This window comes from Hesperophylax consimilis, chromosome 9 (genome assembly GCF_061612785.1).
Source record: "Hesperophylax consimilis isolate HC1 chromosome 9, BYU_Hcon_1.0, whole genome shotgun sequence".
NCBI classification, from domain to species: Eukaryota; Metazoa; Arthropoda; class Insecta; order Trichoptera; family Limnephilidae; genus Hesperophylax; species Hesperophylax consimilis.
In genome coordinates, this window is record NC_142844.1 from 40,891,603 (window position 1) to 40,911,851 (window position 20,249).

Below are 20,249 nucleotides of genomic sequence, written 5' to 3' on the forward strand. Positions count from 1 at the left end.
AATTTTCATTATAATTTTGAAATTTGCCTATTTAAATAAAATTAATATTTAAATTCACCTTTCAATACACCTTTCTCAATAATTTTAAATGATGGCCAAGAACACCCTTGAAGGGTGAAAGCCAGAAATAATGGAAAAAAAAATGGTTTTATTTGTGCTATGCATAAAAACCTTGTCTCGTAAACATTAGTTTATCATTAAAAATGACCATAATAATTTGTTTGTCTACCAAATATGAATAGTTTTCTCGTTCTGTTAACACGAGCAATACTTTAATTACCTGATAACCGGAGCACGATTATCTGATCACGATTCTCTCGGTGACAGGCCCATGACAGAATAGATTTTACGACGAATGTGGGGAAGTTGGGGGAGATTCAGGCAAAACCTGACATGACGTACTACCAAAGTCTCATTTAGTGAGAAAAGTATTGGGGCCCTTGCATCATTTGACAGGTAGTCCATACCATGCTATAATATATAATGTTATGTGTATAAAGAAAAGAATCTGGCGATACCGAATTGTAAGGCGGTCTATCCTCTCTGCCTACCCCTGCGGGGAAATGGCGTGATGGTTAGTTAGTTATCAAGAAACCAATGCCAGGGGTGGCACCCCTGGCATTGGTTTCCTTTCTCCGAATCTCACTCTCGAGGACGTCATCATAACTTCCTGTACTCTCGAGCGACCCGGTCCAATTTATTTGTGACCTCACCTGTCTGGAGAGCTACGTACTCGTACTTCCTAAATGCAAAATGAAAAATCTAGATGTTTTTATTTCCTATTTATAACGAGTTAACGGGGTTTTTAGTAATGCATATTATACGTTGTATAGACGGTGCAATTATAACGATGTAGACTAAAATCAGTAATGTTATAATAATTTGTACTAACTGAATAAACAAAATAAATAATTAAAATAAAAATGGCTCAGCACAGCATGGACACGGGTTCCATACTATTACCATACTATTCAGGAGATACGCAATGACATAACTTAATTCATGTCATACTTTTCACGTTTTAGGATTATGAACTTACATTTATATTAACCTTTAGATATTTTATTAAATTAAGTATTGTTGTTACTGTTCATGTGTATAGCAAATTAATCCAGTATAATAAAAGATAAATGTTCCGCAAGGAATTATTTGAAGGCATTCGTCCCCAGAACAACTCAAACGTACATGTTGAATTCATGAGGTGGTGTGCTCTTTCTGTACAACCTCGTCTCCTCTATCAACCGGGGAAAGAATCATTTCAGAGCAAATCAAAGGAACTTGAAACATCAATATCGCACAATATATATGCCATAAAAAAACGGTAGACCTTTTTCCCCACTATCCCCATGTGATGCCTTTGCCTACAATATAGAACAATCTTCTTTGTTTTTTACACTTTGGAATCATTTGTATTAAATGACTGCATGGAAAACTGTATTCTTGCAAACCCAAGATTGGAAAATGAAGACACTGCTGATTCATGTTTTCCTGGCGACCTTTGTTCAAATTCACGCTATACATAGTAAGCATTTCAAACTATTTTTGTGGGTTTATCATAAGAGCATTGTTTACGCAAACAATCCGGGATCTGCTAAAGTGACTTGAGTACAACAGAAGTAACTCGTATCGAAAATATAATGAAAAAAGATTTTCTTCGTGTTTTGGTTTATAAATAGATGGTATTTATACTCATTAATGCAGACTAAGTTATTTAATTTTAAAATCATGAACACCTTTTTCGATGACCCCGTATTATTTTGAATTATTAAGTTTTTTAATAAAAAAAATTAATCAAAATAAAATTTACTTGCGCACGCCAAGATTGAACCCGCGACCTCCGGATTCGTAGCAAAAGATCGTAACCACTCAACCTCGGAGGCTGTCAGATCAATATATGTTTTTTGTTTTACCCATATTTTCAGTACAGTGCAAGGAAAATGAAGTGTACAGCGAATGTGGCAACCACCGCTGCCAGAATACGTGCGCCGAACCCATGAAGATTTCTTACTGCGACTATGTGTCTGGCTGCTACTCGGGCTGCGTGTGCGCACCGGGGTACCTCAGGGATGAGAAAGGGTCGTGCATCCCCAAGGAAGATTGTCGTACGTATAACTCTGTGAAGATTTCCTACTGCGACTTTGTGCCTGGCTGCTACTCGGGCTGCGTGTGCGCACCGGGGTACCTCAGGGATGAGAAAGGGTCGTGCATCCCCAAGGAAGATTGTCGTACGTATAACTCTGTGAAGATTTCCTACTGCGACTTTGTGCCTGGCTGCTACTCGGGCTGCGTGTGTGCACCGGGGTACCTCAGGGATGAGAAAGGGTCGTGCATCCCCAAGGAAGATTGTCGTACGTATAACTCTGTGAAGATTTCCTACTGCGACTTTGTGCCTGGCTGCTACTCGGGCTGCGTGTGTGCACCGGGGTACCTCAGGGATGAGAAAGGGTCGTGCATCCCCAAGAAAGATTGTCGTACGTATAACTCTGTAAAGATTTCCTACTGCGACTTTGTGCCTGGCTGCTACTCGGGCTGCGTGTGTGCACCGGGGTACCTCAGGGATGAGAAAGGGTCGTGCATCCCCAAGGAAGATTGTCGTACGTATAACTCTGTGAAGATTTCCTACTGCGACTTTGTGCCTGGCTGCTACTCGGGCTGCGTGTGTGCACCGGGGTACCTCAGGGATGAGAAAGGGTCGTGCATCCCCAAGGAAGATTGTCGTACGTATAACTCTGTGAAGATTTCCTACTGCGACTTTGTGCCTGGCTGCTACTCGGGCTGCGTGTGTGCACCGGGGTACCTCAGGGATGAGAAAGGGTCGTGCATCCCCAAGAAAGATTGTCGTACGTATAACTCTGTAAAGATTTCCTACTGCGACTTTGTGCCTGGCTGCTACTCGGGCTGCGTGTGTGCACCGGGGTACCTCAGGGATGAGAAAGGGTCGTGCATCCCCAAGGAAGATTGTCGTACGTATAACTCTGTGAAGATTTCCTACTGCGACTTTGTGCCTGGCTGCTACTCGGGCTGCGTGTGCGCACCGGGGTACCTCAGGGATGAGAAAGGGTCGTGCATCCCCAAGGAAGATTGTCGTACGTATAACTCTGTGAAGATTTCCTACTGCGACTTTGTGCCTGGCTGCTACTCGGGCTGCGTGTGTGCACCAGGGTACCTCAGGGATAAGAAATGGTCGTGCATCCCCAAGGAAGATTGTCGTACGTATAACTCTGTGAAGATTTCCTACTGCGACTTTGTGCCTGGCTGCTACTCGGGCTGCGTGTGCGCACCGGGGTACCTCAGGGATGAGAAAGGGTCGTGCATCCCCAAGAAAGATTGTCGTACGTATAACTCTGTAAAGATTTCCTACTGCGACTTTGTGCCTGGCTGCTACTCGGGCTGCGTGTGTGCACCGGGGTACCTCAGGGATGAGAAAGGGTCGTGCATCCCCAAGGAAGATTGTCGTACGTATAACTCTGTGAAGATTTCCTACTGCGACTTTGTGCCTGGCTGCTACTCGGGCTGCGTGTGTGCACCGGGGTACCTCAGGGATGAGAAAGGGTCGTGCATCCCCAAGGAAGATTGTCGTACGTATAACTCTGTGAAGATTTCCTACTGCGACTTTGTGCCTGGCTGCTACTCGGGCTGCGTGTGTGCACCGGGGTACCTCAGGGATAAGAAATGGTCGTGCATCCCCAAGGAAGATTGTCGTACGTATAACTCTGTGAAGATTTCCTACTGCGACTTTGTGCCTGGCTGCTACTCGGGCTTCGTGTGCGCACCGGGGTACCTCAGGGATGAGAAAGGGTCGTGCATCCCCAAGGAAGATTGTCGTACGTATAACTCTGTGAAGATTTCCTACTGCGACTTTGTGCCTGGCTGCTACTCGGGCTGCGTGTGTGCACCGGGGTACCTCAGGGATGAGAAAGGGTCGTGCATCCCCAAGGAAGATTGTCGTACGTATAACTCTGTGAAGATTTCCTACTGCGACTTTGTGCCTGGCTGCTACTCGGGCTGCGTGTGTGCACCGGGGTACCTCAGGAATGACAAAGGTTGATGCATCCCCAAGGAGGATTGTTGTACGGATAACTCTCTGAAATGTTTTAGTTGTTTATGGAAAAAATGTTCTTTATTTTCACATTAATGTGAATGCAGGACTAACGTTGATCTGTTTATTCTCAAAACCCAGGTCCTTGGTCTCCTAATAAATTGTTGTTATTGTAGTCTAGAAGTAGGAATAATTTCTCCAAGAGATGGGAAACTGAAGGTAATAAAGACGTTCCGGGAATTTATATTTAGAGCTAATTAAATACTAGAAACAGATTAAAAATCTTTTTGTATATTTTTAAGTCGGCTCCACACAGGAGGCATGAGGAAAATAATTTCCTTCAGGGCCCATGTCATATTCGGGGGTGCTGTGCGGAGGATCTTTTTGGAGAGAGGAGGATCTGAGGTAAATAGTATTCTTGGGGCGTATGTATATTATGTTTGGATATGTTGTGTGAAGAGTCTATTAATGAAATGGTGGGTAGGAATCTGATTTCAGTGTGACCAAGAGTGACAGGTGTATGAATCTATTCCTACCACTGCGGTACGAGGCGATGGGTCGAGAGAGTCCGGCTGGAGAGGTGCAAAGGTCTCCCCCAATCTGCCGCCAAGACCTGAACAAACCTCACCCCATGCTAAGTTACCAAACGTATCGAACCACTTGGGGTGACCTATGGAAGAGTTGTTGGTTATCCAGTGAATGGTATCCGTAGCTGTCTGTCTCGGAAGATGAGTCAAATAAGTCTTCAATAAAGTATAGTCTTGAATACACAGTGTGTTTAATATTAGAGACTTCCTAGCATAAAATGATGAAAATGCTTATGGTAGTGTTAAGCCAGTATGCTTTCTAACGGGTAAGGGGAACCAAGTTTTATAAGCATAATAATTTATTTTATAATTTCTATTCACTTTTATTTTTTCTGTGGCTAATATAATTGATTATGATTATAATTATAATTATTATAAGAGCATCCAAAATTTTTTTGTGTAAACCAATCAACCACAAATTTTAAGATTTGTATAATCCTTTTGGAATTTCAATGTTTTCTTACAGAGTGGGGACGTATCTGACTTACTTTAAGTTAAATCATTTAAGAAATCAGTAGGTATTGTTACCAACCCCCACCACGACCCTAAGGCTCAGTGACCATTACGGCGCGGCGTGTGAAAGAATAAAAAAGTTTTTAAAAAAATAGAAGAAAAAATGTCACAGAAAACTTCAATATTTTTTACTCCAAATAATGTGAATCACCTACATTTTTCAAAAATACCTATGCTCTTTTATAGCACCAGTTCCAGCTTGTAAAAATCCATGCCCGGGGAATCAAGAATATTCGGAATGCGGCAACAACGCCTGCCAGAACACTTGTGAAGATCCCACTTTATCCCAGCGCTGCAGGGGGCCCTGCATCGCGGGCTGCATTTGCAAGGAGGGCTTCTTAAAGACTTCCAATGGAGAGTGCGTCCCTTCAGACAAGTGTGGTAAGTAATATACTTTACAAATATGGAAAAATACCAGAAGATCGGCAATACGAAGATAGACTCAAGAAACTAAGATTACCATCGTTAAGTGAAAGAAGAAAAAGGGGTGACATGATTGAGACTTTTAAAATTTATCTGGATATTATAGTTGACTTGGCATCCAACAAATCGTCACCACCAACAAATTGATTTTACTAACATAAACCAATTTAAAACTCGATTGGATTCTTAATTTGGAGAAAAGAAAGGATTTAAATATTTTAAATTTAAAAAACTCATTTAATGTTAAACATAAACATTTTGAAATAAGATGTGAACGCATCAGCAGGATGCTGGCTGCCCATTAAATAATAACCAAGTCTACAGAAAAGTATTTAAGCCTTTCATGGGCGCCAAAAAGCAATAAAACCCTATGCACCTCTTTACCTAACCTAATCCAACAGTATGTGGAGTACGGTCAAATGGAGAAATAAGAAAATACGTGGTTGGGTTAAGTTAGGTAAGGTTATGTGATTGCAAAATACGATGTGAGCAAGAATAATAATAATAATATTTGGATGATTACCTCACGAAACAAGTGGACTGTTATTAGACAGAAAACAAAATAAGAGGTTATTCGAGAGTTCGATTGGGAGGTATTCTACGTACTCGTACGTAATTCCGCTCACTATCCAACATCTCCAATAAGTTTTGTTTCATATGTTGATATTTCATACGATGCTACTACTCTGATTGGGGTTGTGAATGTTTTAGGTACAAAATGCCGAGGTAGATTCGAGGTTTTCGAAGAGTGCGGAACCGCGTGCCCCAAAACCTGCAAAAACAAGGACCAGTTGATAGCTTGCACAGATCAGTGTGTTCCCGGGTGCTTCTGCAAGAATGGTTACGTCAGGGATGAAAAGAATAAATGCGTCCTGCCTGAAGATTGCGGTAATCTTTTATAAATCTTACTTTAAATTTAGAACTACGGTCCCTCTAAAGCGACGGATGTACAAGAAGGTACACGACTGATGACGAAATGAACCATGCCCCTTGTTTGATGGCCTAGTGCTTACTTTTTATTGTCCTTTGAGTTCTTATTTATTAATTACTGTGTTGGATTTATTTATTGACAAATCATTCAACGGTCACGCCACCCCCCGCTCCGTGCACTTGGTTTGTTCCCCCTTTCCTCGTGAGCAGGAATATTGTTTTATTAGGTTTATGTTATACATGGACAATTATATATTAAAACTTCCTAATTCAATCATAACCTTCCCCAACAATCCGAATTCGTGTTACAGACTAAAAATAATAAGTTCAACGGTATCTTTCGTGACCTCAATATGACCTAACGAGTTGTCATTATTAAATATATAAACTATCTAGAGTACCTTTCTTTTTAGTATTTAGCATTTAGCTCTTTACCGTGTGCCCATTCAACGACGTTCATAGTTGACACTCCATATACACCAGCGATACTCAATAGAGACATTGATGAGATCCAGAAGATCCCTCCACACAGCATCCCCAAAGATGACATAGGCCCTGAGGGAAATTATTTTCTTCAGGGCCTCCTGTGTGGAGTAAATATAAAAAAAAAAAAAAAAGAAGAGCGGTGGTGGTCTCCAAGGCAAGTGGGGGTGGTTAAAGCTCCAAGGGGGTGGTGAAGGGCTGAAATGGGAGTCAGAGGAGCGGTGGTGGCCTCGAAGTCAAATGGGGGCGGTTAAAGCTCCAAGGGGGTGGTGAAGGCCTGAAATGGGAGTCAGAGGAGCGGTGGTGGCCTCGAAGGCAAACGGGGGCGGTTAAAACTCCAAGGGGGTGGTGAAGGCCTGAAATGGGAGACATATTTCTAATGAAATCATCTGCGTCTTGCGAATTGAACCGTTTAACTGGTGATAAGGTATTAATAGTATTTTCTAGTTTTCACAATATTTTTTTTAATCCTAGAAAAAATATAAATACCTAGAGAAATTAGATTTTTTTTATATTAAGAAACAGAGCATTACCGGATTACAAATAATCTTAATTTCATAATTATAAGCGGAAAATGTGGCTTGTGCAATGATGGAGGACTAAACCAGTAGAAGATCAAACCCGCAACGCCTGGGTTAGTAAACGATACATTTTAAATTTTTAAAGCTACCGAGCTACTAACCGGTTGGTCGTGATATTGCACAACGTACGAACATGTAACTTTCGCTTGTCTTCTAACAACTTTTGCCTGCGGCTTTTTATCCCTCTCTCTTTTAAAAAAAAATTAAAGACTAGGAGGGGGGGGGGAACATGCTTGGAAAGTGAGCGGTGAGCCAGGTAAGGTTTGGGAACCTCTGATCTACAAGCTTCTTACTTCTTCTTTGTCTTTCAGCATTTTTTCAGTAAATAAACTAATTTGTCTTACATTTTTACAAGAAAAAAAAACAAATTAAACCGCAATATTTTTTAGTTATTTATTTCTTACAAAATAATATAATAATAATGAAAATAAAAAGCGATGCGTGAAAATATTCAATGATTTATTAAATAACTACAAACGTAATTCAACACACAAATTAACATAATTCAATATTCAAATAAACTAAAAACATTATTCAGTATACACAACTTTAGAGAATTACTTAGTTGAAGAATAATAACAACAGTAGCTAAAGTTTTGTTTGAAATGCTAAAGAGTATATAGGACTTAAATGTAAAATTCGTATAGTTAAAAAAAAACTCATTCGTTTGTAATCCATTCTATATATATATATATGTATCTTATTTTTAAATATTACAAAAACTGTTTTAGAACTAAGATAAAATTATCTTTGCGGTGTATGCATTAAAAATAAATATTACTCTTTCTAAATAATACAATTTTAACATCAAACGTGAAAAATGTTGTCGAAAACGCTGACCCCATTTTTACTTAATTTTTTACTTCAATCGTAGAAAACTCGATATTTCGAAAACACGTTCGTTTTGTTGGGAGAATTTGTAAGAAAACTGTACCTTCACTTTTATCTCGTTTATATAATAAAAAAATTAGAAATAAGTTAAACCCATTAATTAGTCAAATTTTTTAGAATTTTATTTATGGATTCCAATAAAAAACAAAGGAAAACTTTTTTTAAACAAACTGGAAAGGGTTATTATTTATCTTCCTAATGACATCAAAAAAATATATATTTCCGCGTGATAGAAAAAAAGATAAAATCCTTTTTAAAAATATGGACGCCCGGTTATATATGACTTTCAAACGCTGGAGGGGTAACTATTTTGTATTCTAGCCTTGATATGAAAAAAACTAATATTTTATTTTATTTTATTAAGTTTTACAGCCGGGTAAAAACCCGTAAAAACATGAACAGAATATACCTAGTTAGCTATAAAATCATACACTAAAAGCTTTGATTTTTAAAGCACGAAATAAAGTAAAACTGATAAACTGAATATAAAACAATATTAGTAATACATGTGACATTAACATAAAATAATATAGAAACTAGAACAATACTTCATATAAGAAAAATCACTATAACTATAATTAAATATAATTCTATAAATGGAGTCAGTAAATATATCAATAGTACCCCCAAACTTGTTGCCCAGATCATGCATCCCATTGGTTAGTGAGTGTGTCTTTAGTTGGTTGTGTATGTATTGCCGAAGAAGGTTACATTTTGTCTTTTGTTCCTAGTCGGCACATGGAATTTAATAGCGGCGACGATGGCAGGGCTGTCAATTAAGTTGTTGTTGACTCTGTATAACACAACCAGGTCTGAAATAGTTATCCTGTTAACAGCTTTACTAGATGCAATTGATTCATCAAACTGACATAATTAATGTGTTAAATTGGAATTTTGAAGTTATAATTTATGTAAAAGGGATCAAATATGTAAATAATATAACATTTTACTTCTAAATAATGAAATATATAGTGTTATTATCAGAGATGTGCAAAATGGGTACCCAAAACCATATGAAATGGAAAATGAAAATGGGTCAAAACTTTTCCATTTGAAAATGCAAAATGCAAAATGGTTTTTAGAAAAGCATTTCAAATGCAAAATGCAAAATATCCATTTTCCAAATGCATTGAAAATGCAAAATGGTTTCTCAGGTTAAACAATTAAAATAATTATAGATTTTTAAACAATTTTGTCTTTTAATAATGGACATCAATGTAGAACAAACATATTACATGATGGTAAATCCAAAAACACCACGACTACAGATTATGAAACCAAAAAAAATTTGCGCGGGACTAATGTTGCCAACGTACAAACATAGAAACTGCTATCTAATATTACAGCGTCATGGCTCCATGTTCAGTATTTTTTGTAATGGTATCACTCAATTGCCAGGGCTCCTACCAGGGAGCAACGTAACAAATGTAAATTATCTCTCATAGCGAGGTTGAGGACCGACTGATATTTGGGGCTTATGAAAAAAAAATGAGTGGAGATAGTAGGAAGAATGTTTGAAATGAAAAGCATTTAAAATGGAAAACGCATTGAGAAAAGCATTTAAAATGCAAAATGCAAAATGGCTTTTAGAAAAGCATTTAAAATGCAAAATGGAAAATACCCATTTTGCATTTTTCATTTCCATTTGAAATGGATTTATTTGAAATAAAGCACATCTCTGGTTATTATACATTCTAAGGACTAAAAATCAATTAAAATTCCGCAAAAGAAGACAAGCATCTTTACAATCTTATTAGTTACATCGTTAATGTGTGCAATGAATATCAAGTTTACATTGAATATTACACCCAAGTCAAAAATTTGTGACGCTGGAAAATTTTTCAATGTTTATTCGTTTAAGGTATTATTATGAGTTTTGGAAAATCGTATTACTTTTATCGTCTTTTTATGAATAGGTGTTAAATAATTATTTTTTCATTAAGCAGGAAAAAATCCAGAAGATAAAGACTTGTTCAAGAGTTTATATATCAGACTACTAACACAAGTTATTAAAAATATTGGAGGAATACCATTTCGATTTAATGCTTTTTTATATGGTTTCTATTTTGATGAAACATTGGCTTAGATTTAATGACTCTTTCACTGAAATATCGGAAGCAGTATTGACAGGAATATATGTGTCGTAAACACTTTTAAATGAATCAGCAAAGAGATTAACTAGACCTTCGATAATGTCGGCATATTTTTATGTGGATATATTATTAGTTTAAGGTTTAAGATTGAGTACAATGGTTCTAATTGATTATTTAAATTATGTTTCTCCTCTAAAAATACTCTACCGAGGTAAGTTACTCTATGATATTATGGTAATCAGCTCTGGATAAGTTATATAGATGTGGTAGTTAGGTTAGGTTAGGTTAAGGTAATCAGCTCTGGATAAGTTATATAGATGTGGTAGTTTGGTTGGGTTTAGGTAATCAGCTCTGGATAAGTTATATAGATGTGGTAGTTAGGTTAGGTTAGGTTAAGGTAATCAGCTCTGGATAAGTTATATAGATGTGGTAGTTAGGTTAGGTTGGGTTAAGGTAATCAGCTCTGGATAAGTTATATAGATGTGGTAGTTAGGTTAGGTTAGGTTAAGGTAATCAGCTCTGGATAAGTTATATAGATGTGGTAGTTTGGTTAGGTTAGGTTAAGGTAATCAGCTCTGGATAAGTTATATAGATGTGGTAGTTTGGTAAGGTTTAGGTAATCAGCTCTGGATAAATTATATAGATGTTGTTTGCAGATCTTCCAGACATATTTGTTATGATAATATTTAATGGTGGATGGTGTATACCGAGAGCTAATAATAATTCATCTGATTTCTCGACTACTATTTTTGAATCACTTGAAAACACGATATCTAACATTCGATTGTTAAAATTAAACACATTGTTTGACATTATTGGACATATCACGAATTTCACTGGATTTAGCGCACAGATGGGATGTAGACACATAATAATTCAATAATAATAATAAGATACACATAATTATAATAATTAGGTATGTTGAGCATTACAAAAATGTATTTAACACTTGTGTGTTTGATCGGTAATTTACAGAATGGGATATTTTTAAATACGCGCAGCATCGCGCCACCTCCGTTTGACTTTTTACTCGATTTACTTCGATCAAAGCGATAGGTAGTATATTGATTTAGGCTTAATTCCGACGAGCCAATATTCGCATTTAATCGTGTTTCAGTTAGTAATAAAATGTCTTATGAGAAAGTGGGTGAATTAATTTTAAGTTGCTGCAATTTCGTACTTATTTTCAGACATATTGATAATATCTTTTGAGTTTTAAGAAAGAGCATGGTATGTTTGTTTATCAGTTTTTGGTACCAATGGCTTTTGATAATTTTAGGAATTCCATAAAAATGTTTGATTCGCAAATCACTTTCGTCCTTTACTTTTCTCTCCTCCATTTCCTTCCAGAGGTCAGTTTATATTCCATTGGGCAAAATATTTTTAAATAAATGAAATTAAAATACTTGGTTTTAGGTCTACCGGTTTCGATATCATCAGGACAGTCATAAAAATAATAAATAATTATTAAATAAGAATTATAACATAAAAGTTATAATTTTTATAATTGTCCTGATGATGGTACGGAGGTACTGAAACTGGTAGACAATAAAATTTATCAATAAAGTGACCTAAAACCAAGTATTTTCATTTCATTTATTTAAAAAGTCAAGTCACAATGTGTTTGCTTCTTTTTAAAAATTAAAACATAAAAAGAAGTGTTGCCAGCTTAGAGTCTTCAAATATTTCTTTAATGGGCCTGATTTATTCTTATTTTATTTATTTATTCGCCTAAAAAGGATTTTTTTATTGAAATCTTACTACCAAGCCAGTAAATTTTAACTTCTTTAGGTTTTAATTCGCTGTTTATTTCACTAATCACTTCTAACCTCCAAGATTCTCTTCATGCTTGAGTTGGAACTAAACTGGGGGACGTTAAATAAAATCACGGTCTTTGAGCGAGACTTGTGTTCCTCTATCTCGACTGAAATTTGCATTTTTTCCTCGAGGACCCCTACATTAACTTTTAGATACTGCATGGTTTCATAGAGGTTAGATAGTTTGGTAAGTATTTATTCCCTTTTATTTTTATTTATTTTTAAAGAAGGATCGGTAATGGAAATATGGATGCCAATAATCTCTTCTTTTGATTGGTATTCATTTTCAAACGTTATTCCGCGGATGATATAAGGTTGTATTAGCGCTGCTTCCAAAGTAATTAACACTAGTAGGTGGCTGGAGCGTCCACAGTTCTTGTCCAGTGAGTGTTTAGGAGAATAAGAAGGTACTGCGGTATCTTTGCACTTGTTATGGCAAAACGTAATGGTACGTATACATTTGCGAACCGAAACGCGAACCGAGCCACGAATTACTAAGCAACTGCAAGTGGCGTTTCGCGCCATTTGCAGTTGCTTTGTTCTTTTTCCATAAGTTGAGATTCGTTTCAGCAGTTCGGCTTGCGTATGTATACGTAGCGTAAGAGTCACTGCACACAGAACATAAGTTAATATTTTTAAGAATTTTGATAATAATGTTGGCATTACAGCTTGTTTGAAAATACAATTTATTTAATTTTATAATTTTTTTGTATATTTAGCACTGGACTTGTTAAAAAAACATAAATTATTCAAGGGCAAAACAATGGTCATTGACATATGATTATTAAAATGCGGTATATTTACGATACATATAAAATGAAGACCGCATTTTATATGGACCTCATTTCATGTAGACTGCCTTTTATCTGTTGTCGGATATTTTATGCATTTGACATACATATAATACGTGCGCGTGTCACATTCATCGTAGATATTGTTTTGAAGTTTCATTTGATATCGATCGTTTCAGCAGATTGTGATTATTGTTCAGTACAAAAGAGGAAAATAGGTAAAAATGCGACCGGTACCGTTCTATACTCTTAAATGTATGTCTTTCGCAGTTTGATAGATTGCCGAATACGATACATAGAAAACACTTTCGATATACATTATTTATTCATCTCATATTGAAGTGTAATAAAAAATATGAAAATTCTTAATTGATAATTAGTAAAATTATATTTTATAAATAAGGTAAATAAAGATTGCTTTTAAGTCTAAACTATATTGTTGTTTTAAATTACAGTAATGAATTTTAATTTAATGTTGTGCGATTTGGTGAACAATATTTTTTGTCAATCCGTCATTTGCCAATATGAATATATAAAGCTTCCACAACTTAATAATTAATTACATCGTTTTTTCTATATAAAATCCTTTAAATTGCATTTAAAAATATTGATGGGGTATAGATAAGTTAAAATTGGTGGTTGTATGTATTTTTGGATGATAAAACTGAACAAAAAAAATCGTAAAACAAAAAAATAATAATTTAGATCTCGAAAACAGCGCCACCTATCGGGTCCAAAACTGTGTTTCAGGCTGGAACAAACCATACAAATTCACAAAAATTCATTGAAATCGATTCGGCGGTTTTGGAGATTAGCGTGTACGAACACAGTGACACGTGATTTTTATATATTAAGATAAAAGTTATGCTTTCAGTCATCAATTGCCCGAAAAACGAAGAATATGAGACATGTCCACCTCTAGTCTCGGAGATATCCTGCTCAGATCTCTTCGAGGGTATCTTCCCGTCGCAGCCTCCCGTCTGCGTAGCGGCTTGCAAGTGCATTACTGGGTTTGTTAGAAACGGCACTAATAATTGCATCATTCCTCAAGATTGTAAGTTAACTTCATTTTTATTGGGATCTTGGTTAGCGAGCTAACTGTTTTTCAAACATTTATTCAAATTTGAAAAATTCGCTTTTAAATCGGTTTCGAATTTTGTTGATTTACATAATTATGATTCACATTCCTAGCTTTTAAACATTATAAATTTGCTAGCCCTAGGCATGGGATTTTATTTGTTGTTTATGGTAGTTTATGGTTAGTTTAGTAAAGTTGATAAGTTTTGTATCTTAAAAACATTATTTATAAAATCAATCTAAATAAAATAATAGCGTATTAAGACAAATGTCATTATCATTATAGGTTGTACTGACCCCAATGCGGAATTGGTAGACAATCCCAACCCTTGTCCTGGAGGAACTTGCCGGAGACCAGATTTCACTTCCTGTTCCCAAGCCCCCAAGGCCAAGGGATGCCAGTGCAAGAGTGGCTTCCTTAAGAAGAGTATGAAGATTCCCATCTGTATAGCAGAGGGTGAATGCAATATCACCATTTTGTAGTTACAACATTTTAAGTCTAAGCCATCGACATGTATGTACCTATTTAATTTATAAAAATACTAATAAAGAACTTACACCAAAATTATTAATACATTATTAATTAATTCAGAAGAAACTCCTTTTTTGCGCCCGTTTGAGATCACTTCTAGAATATGCATCTTCAGAATGATCTACTTTATATATTGTGTAACTTTCACCGCTGGAGAAAGCTTAAGGAGGTTTCTTACGTATGTTCAAAATAATTATGTTTAGATAACCCGTTAATGAAATCTGTAACAAAAAAATATTCTTATGCTGTTAAAATAATATGTCTACTTGATTTTAATGAATGAATACAAATCTAAAGTGGTAATCACGCATACACACGCGGACATATTGGTCCTTCCCATTTGGAATAACAGTAGTAGCCTTATCATGGTTTAATAACTATCTAACCAACCGATCGTAACATACTCTTATCCACTCTCATAAAATACATTTATACTGTTTACAAGTCATACTGTTTTAATTTATACTACACTTCCATTAAAAGCATTGGCTTGTGGATGGAAGAGGAATATGAACATATGAGCAAAAAATTATCAGTATCCTACGGGGTACCTCAAGGTAGTGTACTAGGCCCACTTTTATTTCCTATATACGTACTACCTCGTCATAAGTGTAACTCACTCACCAAGCACAAGAACCAGTTTCTTCTTTGGTGAGATTGCGATTATTAGTAAATATTTTTTTCTTTTTTTTGTACATTAACACACTGTGTACCATGGATATTGGAGGTAAGATATTATCATTTGAAGATGATACAGTATTAATATCTGAAGATGATTAATGGCAATCTGTAACTCATAAAACTAATAATGGCCTAATAAAAGTAAAGCATTGGCTAGACACAAACCTCCTCACACTTAATATCGACAAAATTATATACATGAAATTTTCTATACGCAAACATAATGCTTCCAATAACTGTCCTAAACTAATCATCCACTCGTGTTCACTCATTCTAAACACTTACGAAACCTCACCTAATATCCATTGCACACGTTCCACCCTAAAATCATCGAAGGTAGCTATTAAATATTTGGGAATAATTATAGAGACCAAGTACGCTGATAGGCCCATATAAATGACAAATTAAAAAGACTAGCTTTACCATATATTCTTCTCTCTTGGGTCCAACTCAGACTTGGAGACTCTAAGAAGCTTCTATTTTGCCCTTTTCCAATCCGTAGCAACATATGGTATTGTGGGATGGGGTGGCTGTGCTGAATCTATTATCAATCCAATTATTACAGTACAAAAACTAATTTTGAGAATTATATTTAAATATTTAATTGTTGAAGATATTTTTATATTTAAATGCCAACCTACCCACCCCTCAAACGAACTATTTGCTAAAATTAGGGTCTTAGATATTCGCCAGTTATTTACTAAGGAAGCTTGTGCTACATACATCAAGCATACACCCGCTTTTCATCAAACCTGGAATGCACGGTCCCTAAATCACATTAGCTCAGCGACAATTCTGGTTTATCACTCCTAAAATATGTAATCCGTTTTACTATCCATGTTTAACATTGGCTATTTGAAACGGGACGAGCTTTCTTTAAGGAATGCATGAGTTCCTAACACCGTTTTAAATAAAAAAATGTTATAACTCTATCATTTATTTAGTTTTATCTTTATATCTATTTCTAATATGATTTCTATAATAATATACATTTTTTTAGTTTTATCTTCATATCTATTTCTAATATTTTATTTTTTTATTTATTAACATTCAAACCTGCTAAACTACTCATGTAGTTTGTCAGCAGGTACATAATGACAACATTTTTGCAATAACATGGTACAATGGTAAAACAGTATGTAGGTATGTATAATGTTGATGATAAATAAAATTAACAATAAATGACAAGTTGGTTAAATTAAAGAATTGTATAAATATAAATATGTGAGAAGCAGTATAAGCCTCATATAACAAAAACAAGCACAAATGAATTTAATATGAACAAATAAATATAATCAAGTGAATATAATCAACAATGATTTCTATAACAATATACATTTATTTTTATTTTTTGTATTACCATAACAATTTCCTTTTCTGTTATGTTTTATTACTGTTATTTTAACATAGATCATGTACGACTACTACAATACGGGCATGAGCCTAGTATGGTAGTTGAAAAAGTAACCAAATTTGTAATTTATTAATATTTATAAAATAAAAATGCAGAGCCAAGAACGAGTTATTTGGCGGTCAGAGAGGATTATATGCCTACTCCTGCGGAGAAACAGCATGCGATTGTATTTGTTTATTTCTAGATCAATAATTAAACAAAATGAATTTAATGTATTGTTAATGAATTAGTTTAAACAGGTGCAGTCACAAACAATATTCTATTTTAACATTCCATAGCCAAACGGTTAATATGGTATTGTTGAAAGAAGTAATTCCAAATGTTAAAACGACCAGGGCCGACCCTGAGCCAAATGGCCCCTTGTCAAAACTAGTAGACGCCTATCATCACTGTGATCAATGATATTCGAATGATTTGTATTTTTGTGCAGCGCCGTTTTTATAAAAAAATATCTCGAGGGCAAAGTGTTAGGACTGTTATGAGTTAGATATTATCAGCTCTTTGGCGCCTTGGCTATTCATCGCCCTGAGCGGACTGCTCCAATTGCGCCCGTATAGGGCCGGCCCTGCTAACGACATTGTTCTCTTTTGTACTTTTTTTTTTTTTGGTTTTAGGCATTTCACCCTGAAAAGAGTGCTTTGTGCCGGTAACAGTAAGTGGATAAAAAAATTCGGTTAATCTATTGGGAGAATAATAAAACAAATTAAATATTGGACTTATTTAGATCACTAAAACAAATTAAATGTTGAATTCATTCAGGTTAATGAACTTACATAAAGCTGTATGAACACGAGAATTGTTAAGAGATAAAAGGTATGAAATGCTAAGGGGGGACTGGTGTGTGATTTTAATAAGCAGGCGGTATATGTTCTTGAAAGATGAATGGTTTTTACAGTTAAAGAAAACGTGGTCGAGGGTTTCCTCTTCCACACCGCACTGGCAGACCGGATCATCCAAAACTCTAATTCTAGCCAAGTGAGATGCAATTGAACAGTGACCAATTCTCATTCTCGAAATACATGAAATGAATCGTTTTGAAAGTTTTTTACCGTGAAACCATGGCTTAGTAGGGATATGGTTTTGAATTCCAGCATAGAAAGATCCAGTTCTTATTTTGGAGACTGCCCAATTTTCTTCCCAGGCACGAGTCATGTTGGATTTAAGAATCGGGAAGACATCGGAGATAGGAATTCTAAAATTTAGTGGGATAGTTCCGGAATCCGAACCAGATTTGGCGAGAGAATCGGCCATCTCATTACCCTCGATACCCAAATGGGCAGGGACCCAGGCCAATATCGTCTCAAACCCAGATTCACTTAGAGAATTGAGAAGATTTTTTATTTTACATATAATATTGTCTTCCGGATAACATAGAATATTTGACATAATTTTAGTTAGAGCACTTAGCGAATCAGTACATAGTAAGGCTCGATGAATGTTGAGGACCTGGATTTGATTTAGCGCTTGTTCAATTGCAAAGCATTCAGCTGTAAATATGGAAACTTCTTTCGGTAATTTATAAATGAGATTGATGTTGAATTCTGGACTATATATCGATTCTCCACAACTTTTATTTTCAAATTTGGAACCATCTGTATAAAGGATGGAAAATCCAGGGAATTTTGAAGCCACAATGCTTTTAAAACAGTCATCCACATTTTGAAATTTATTTGGAGAAGATAAAATATTTAATAAAATAAAATACTTTTTTGTTTTAAAACCACGATATTTATTAATTTAAGAACCGACCGGTTTCGCTTTACTTAAGCATCATCAGGGTACAAATTAATACTAGTATTAATACTAGTATTAAATTAATACTAGTATTAATTTGTACCCTGATGATGCTTAAGTAAAGCGAAACCGGTCGGTTCTTAAATTAATAAATATCGTGGTTTTAAAACAAAAAAGTATTTTATTTTATTAAATATGTCAAACCACAAAGTGATTGCTTTCTACAATAAGATAAAATATTCTTCCGAAAGTCTGATGTTATTGTGTTTGGCATAAAAGTGATTGCCTTAAATGGAATATTGTATATAGGAAGATTGGGAACTTCTTGAAGATATTGGAGGGAAGATGACAGAGAATTATAGAGATGAAAACTTTTAATTAGGAGAGGAAAACATTTTTTTCTCTCAATCTTTTGTTAGAATTCAAATTAACACTTAACCGATTAGGACTTTGTTTAATAGGATGATGTGATAACGATAAAGCCTTGAAAATATATTTATTGGCAAGGAATTGCCTTCTGAAATATAATGGAGGCTCCCCACATTCCACCTGAAGCGCATTAATTGGAGAAGACTTCATAGCTCCAATAATCATTCTGAGAGCTTTTGATTGAATTCTTTCCATTTTCTTATCTAAATATTTAGGGAGGGGGTCAAAAAGAAATGTGCCATAGTCCAAGTGGCTCCGAACTAGGGAATTATACGTTAATTTAAGAGTAGTAGGATGAGATCCCCACCATACTCTGGAAACTGCTCGCATCATATTAAGTCCCTTTTCACACTTTGTAGAAATTATCTGAATGTGTGGAAGCCAGGATAATTTATGGTTCAAAAGAAGACCAAGGAATTTGATTTGAGTAGCGGTTTGTAGAGGCACATTATCAAAAGAGATTGAGAAGTGGGGAATTTTTCTTTTGCGCGTGAAAGCCACGACCCTTGTTTTAGATGCCGCCAGATTCATCCCATTTATTGACAACCAGCTTTTAATATATTGTAAAGCCAAATTCATTTCCTTAACTGCAAGAATAATATTTTTATGTATCAAATATATAAGGATATCATCCGCAAAGTAAAGTCGCTTGATAGAAAAAGGAATTACTGAGTCTAGGTCGCTTATATAAATATCAAACAACAGAGGACTGATAACAGAACCCTGGGGTAAGCCTCTCCATAGTTTGCGCCTTAAGCATTTAGAGGAAGACTCAATAATAATAGACCTATCTGTGAGCAAATTAATAATAAATTGAACTAATTTCGGGGGGATTTGTTTTTTAATTAGCTTTTCTTTCAAAACATTCAGTAAAACATCATCGTAAGCTGATGAAAGGTCAAGGAATGTGGCCAATGTATAAGTATTTAGGGATTGAGAAACTCGGATATCAGTTGTGAACAAACTTAAATTATCCATTGTAGATTTCTTTTTCCGAAAACCATACTGATTTGGTGAGATAATATCTTGACTTTCAACAAACCACTCTAGTCTGTTTTTTATCAAACGCTCCGCTACTTTCATCAAACATGATGAAAGAGCAATAGGCCGATAAGACGAAATTTCAGATGGATTTTTTCCAGGTTTTAAAATGGGAATGATTTTTTGAGTTTTCCAATCATCCGGAATTAGTCCTGTTTCAAACATATTATTAATAAGAGATAAGAAATATTCA

The 20,249-nt window shown here is 35.5% G+C and overlaps 1 protein-coding gene across 1 annotated transcript in view; it reads left to right on the plus strand.

Annotated features, from left to right (window-relative positions):
- Positions 1-20,249, plus strand: part of LOC149421348 (zonadhesin-like) — a 122,737-nt gene that overhangs the window by 86,468 nt on the left and 16,020 nt on the right. The window contains exons 2-6 of the mRNA XM_089635498.1: positions 1,923-2,102; positions 5,326-5,520; positions 6,274-6,450; positions 14,023-14,202; positions 14,512-14,704. Of these exons, the coding sequence (XP_089491624.1) occupies positions 1,923-2,102; positions 5,326-5,520; positions 6,274-6,450; positions 14,023-14,202; positions 14,512-14,704 (925 nt within the window). The remainder of the gene's footprint in view (positions 1-1,922; positions 2,103-5,325; positions 5,521-6,273; positions 6,451-14,022; positions 14,203-14,511; positions 14,705-20,249) is intronic.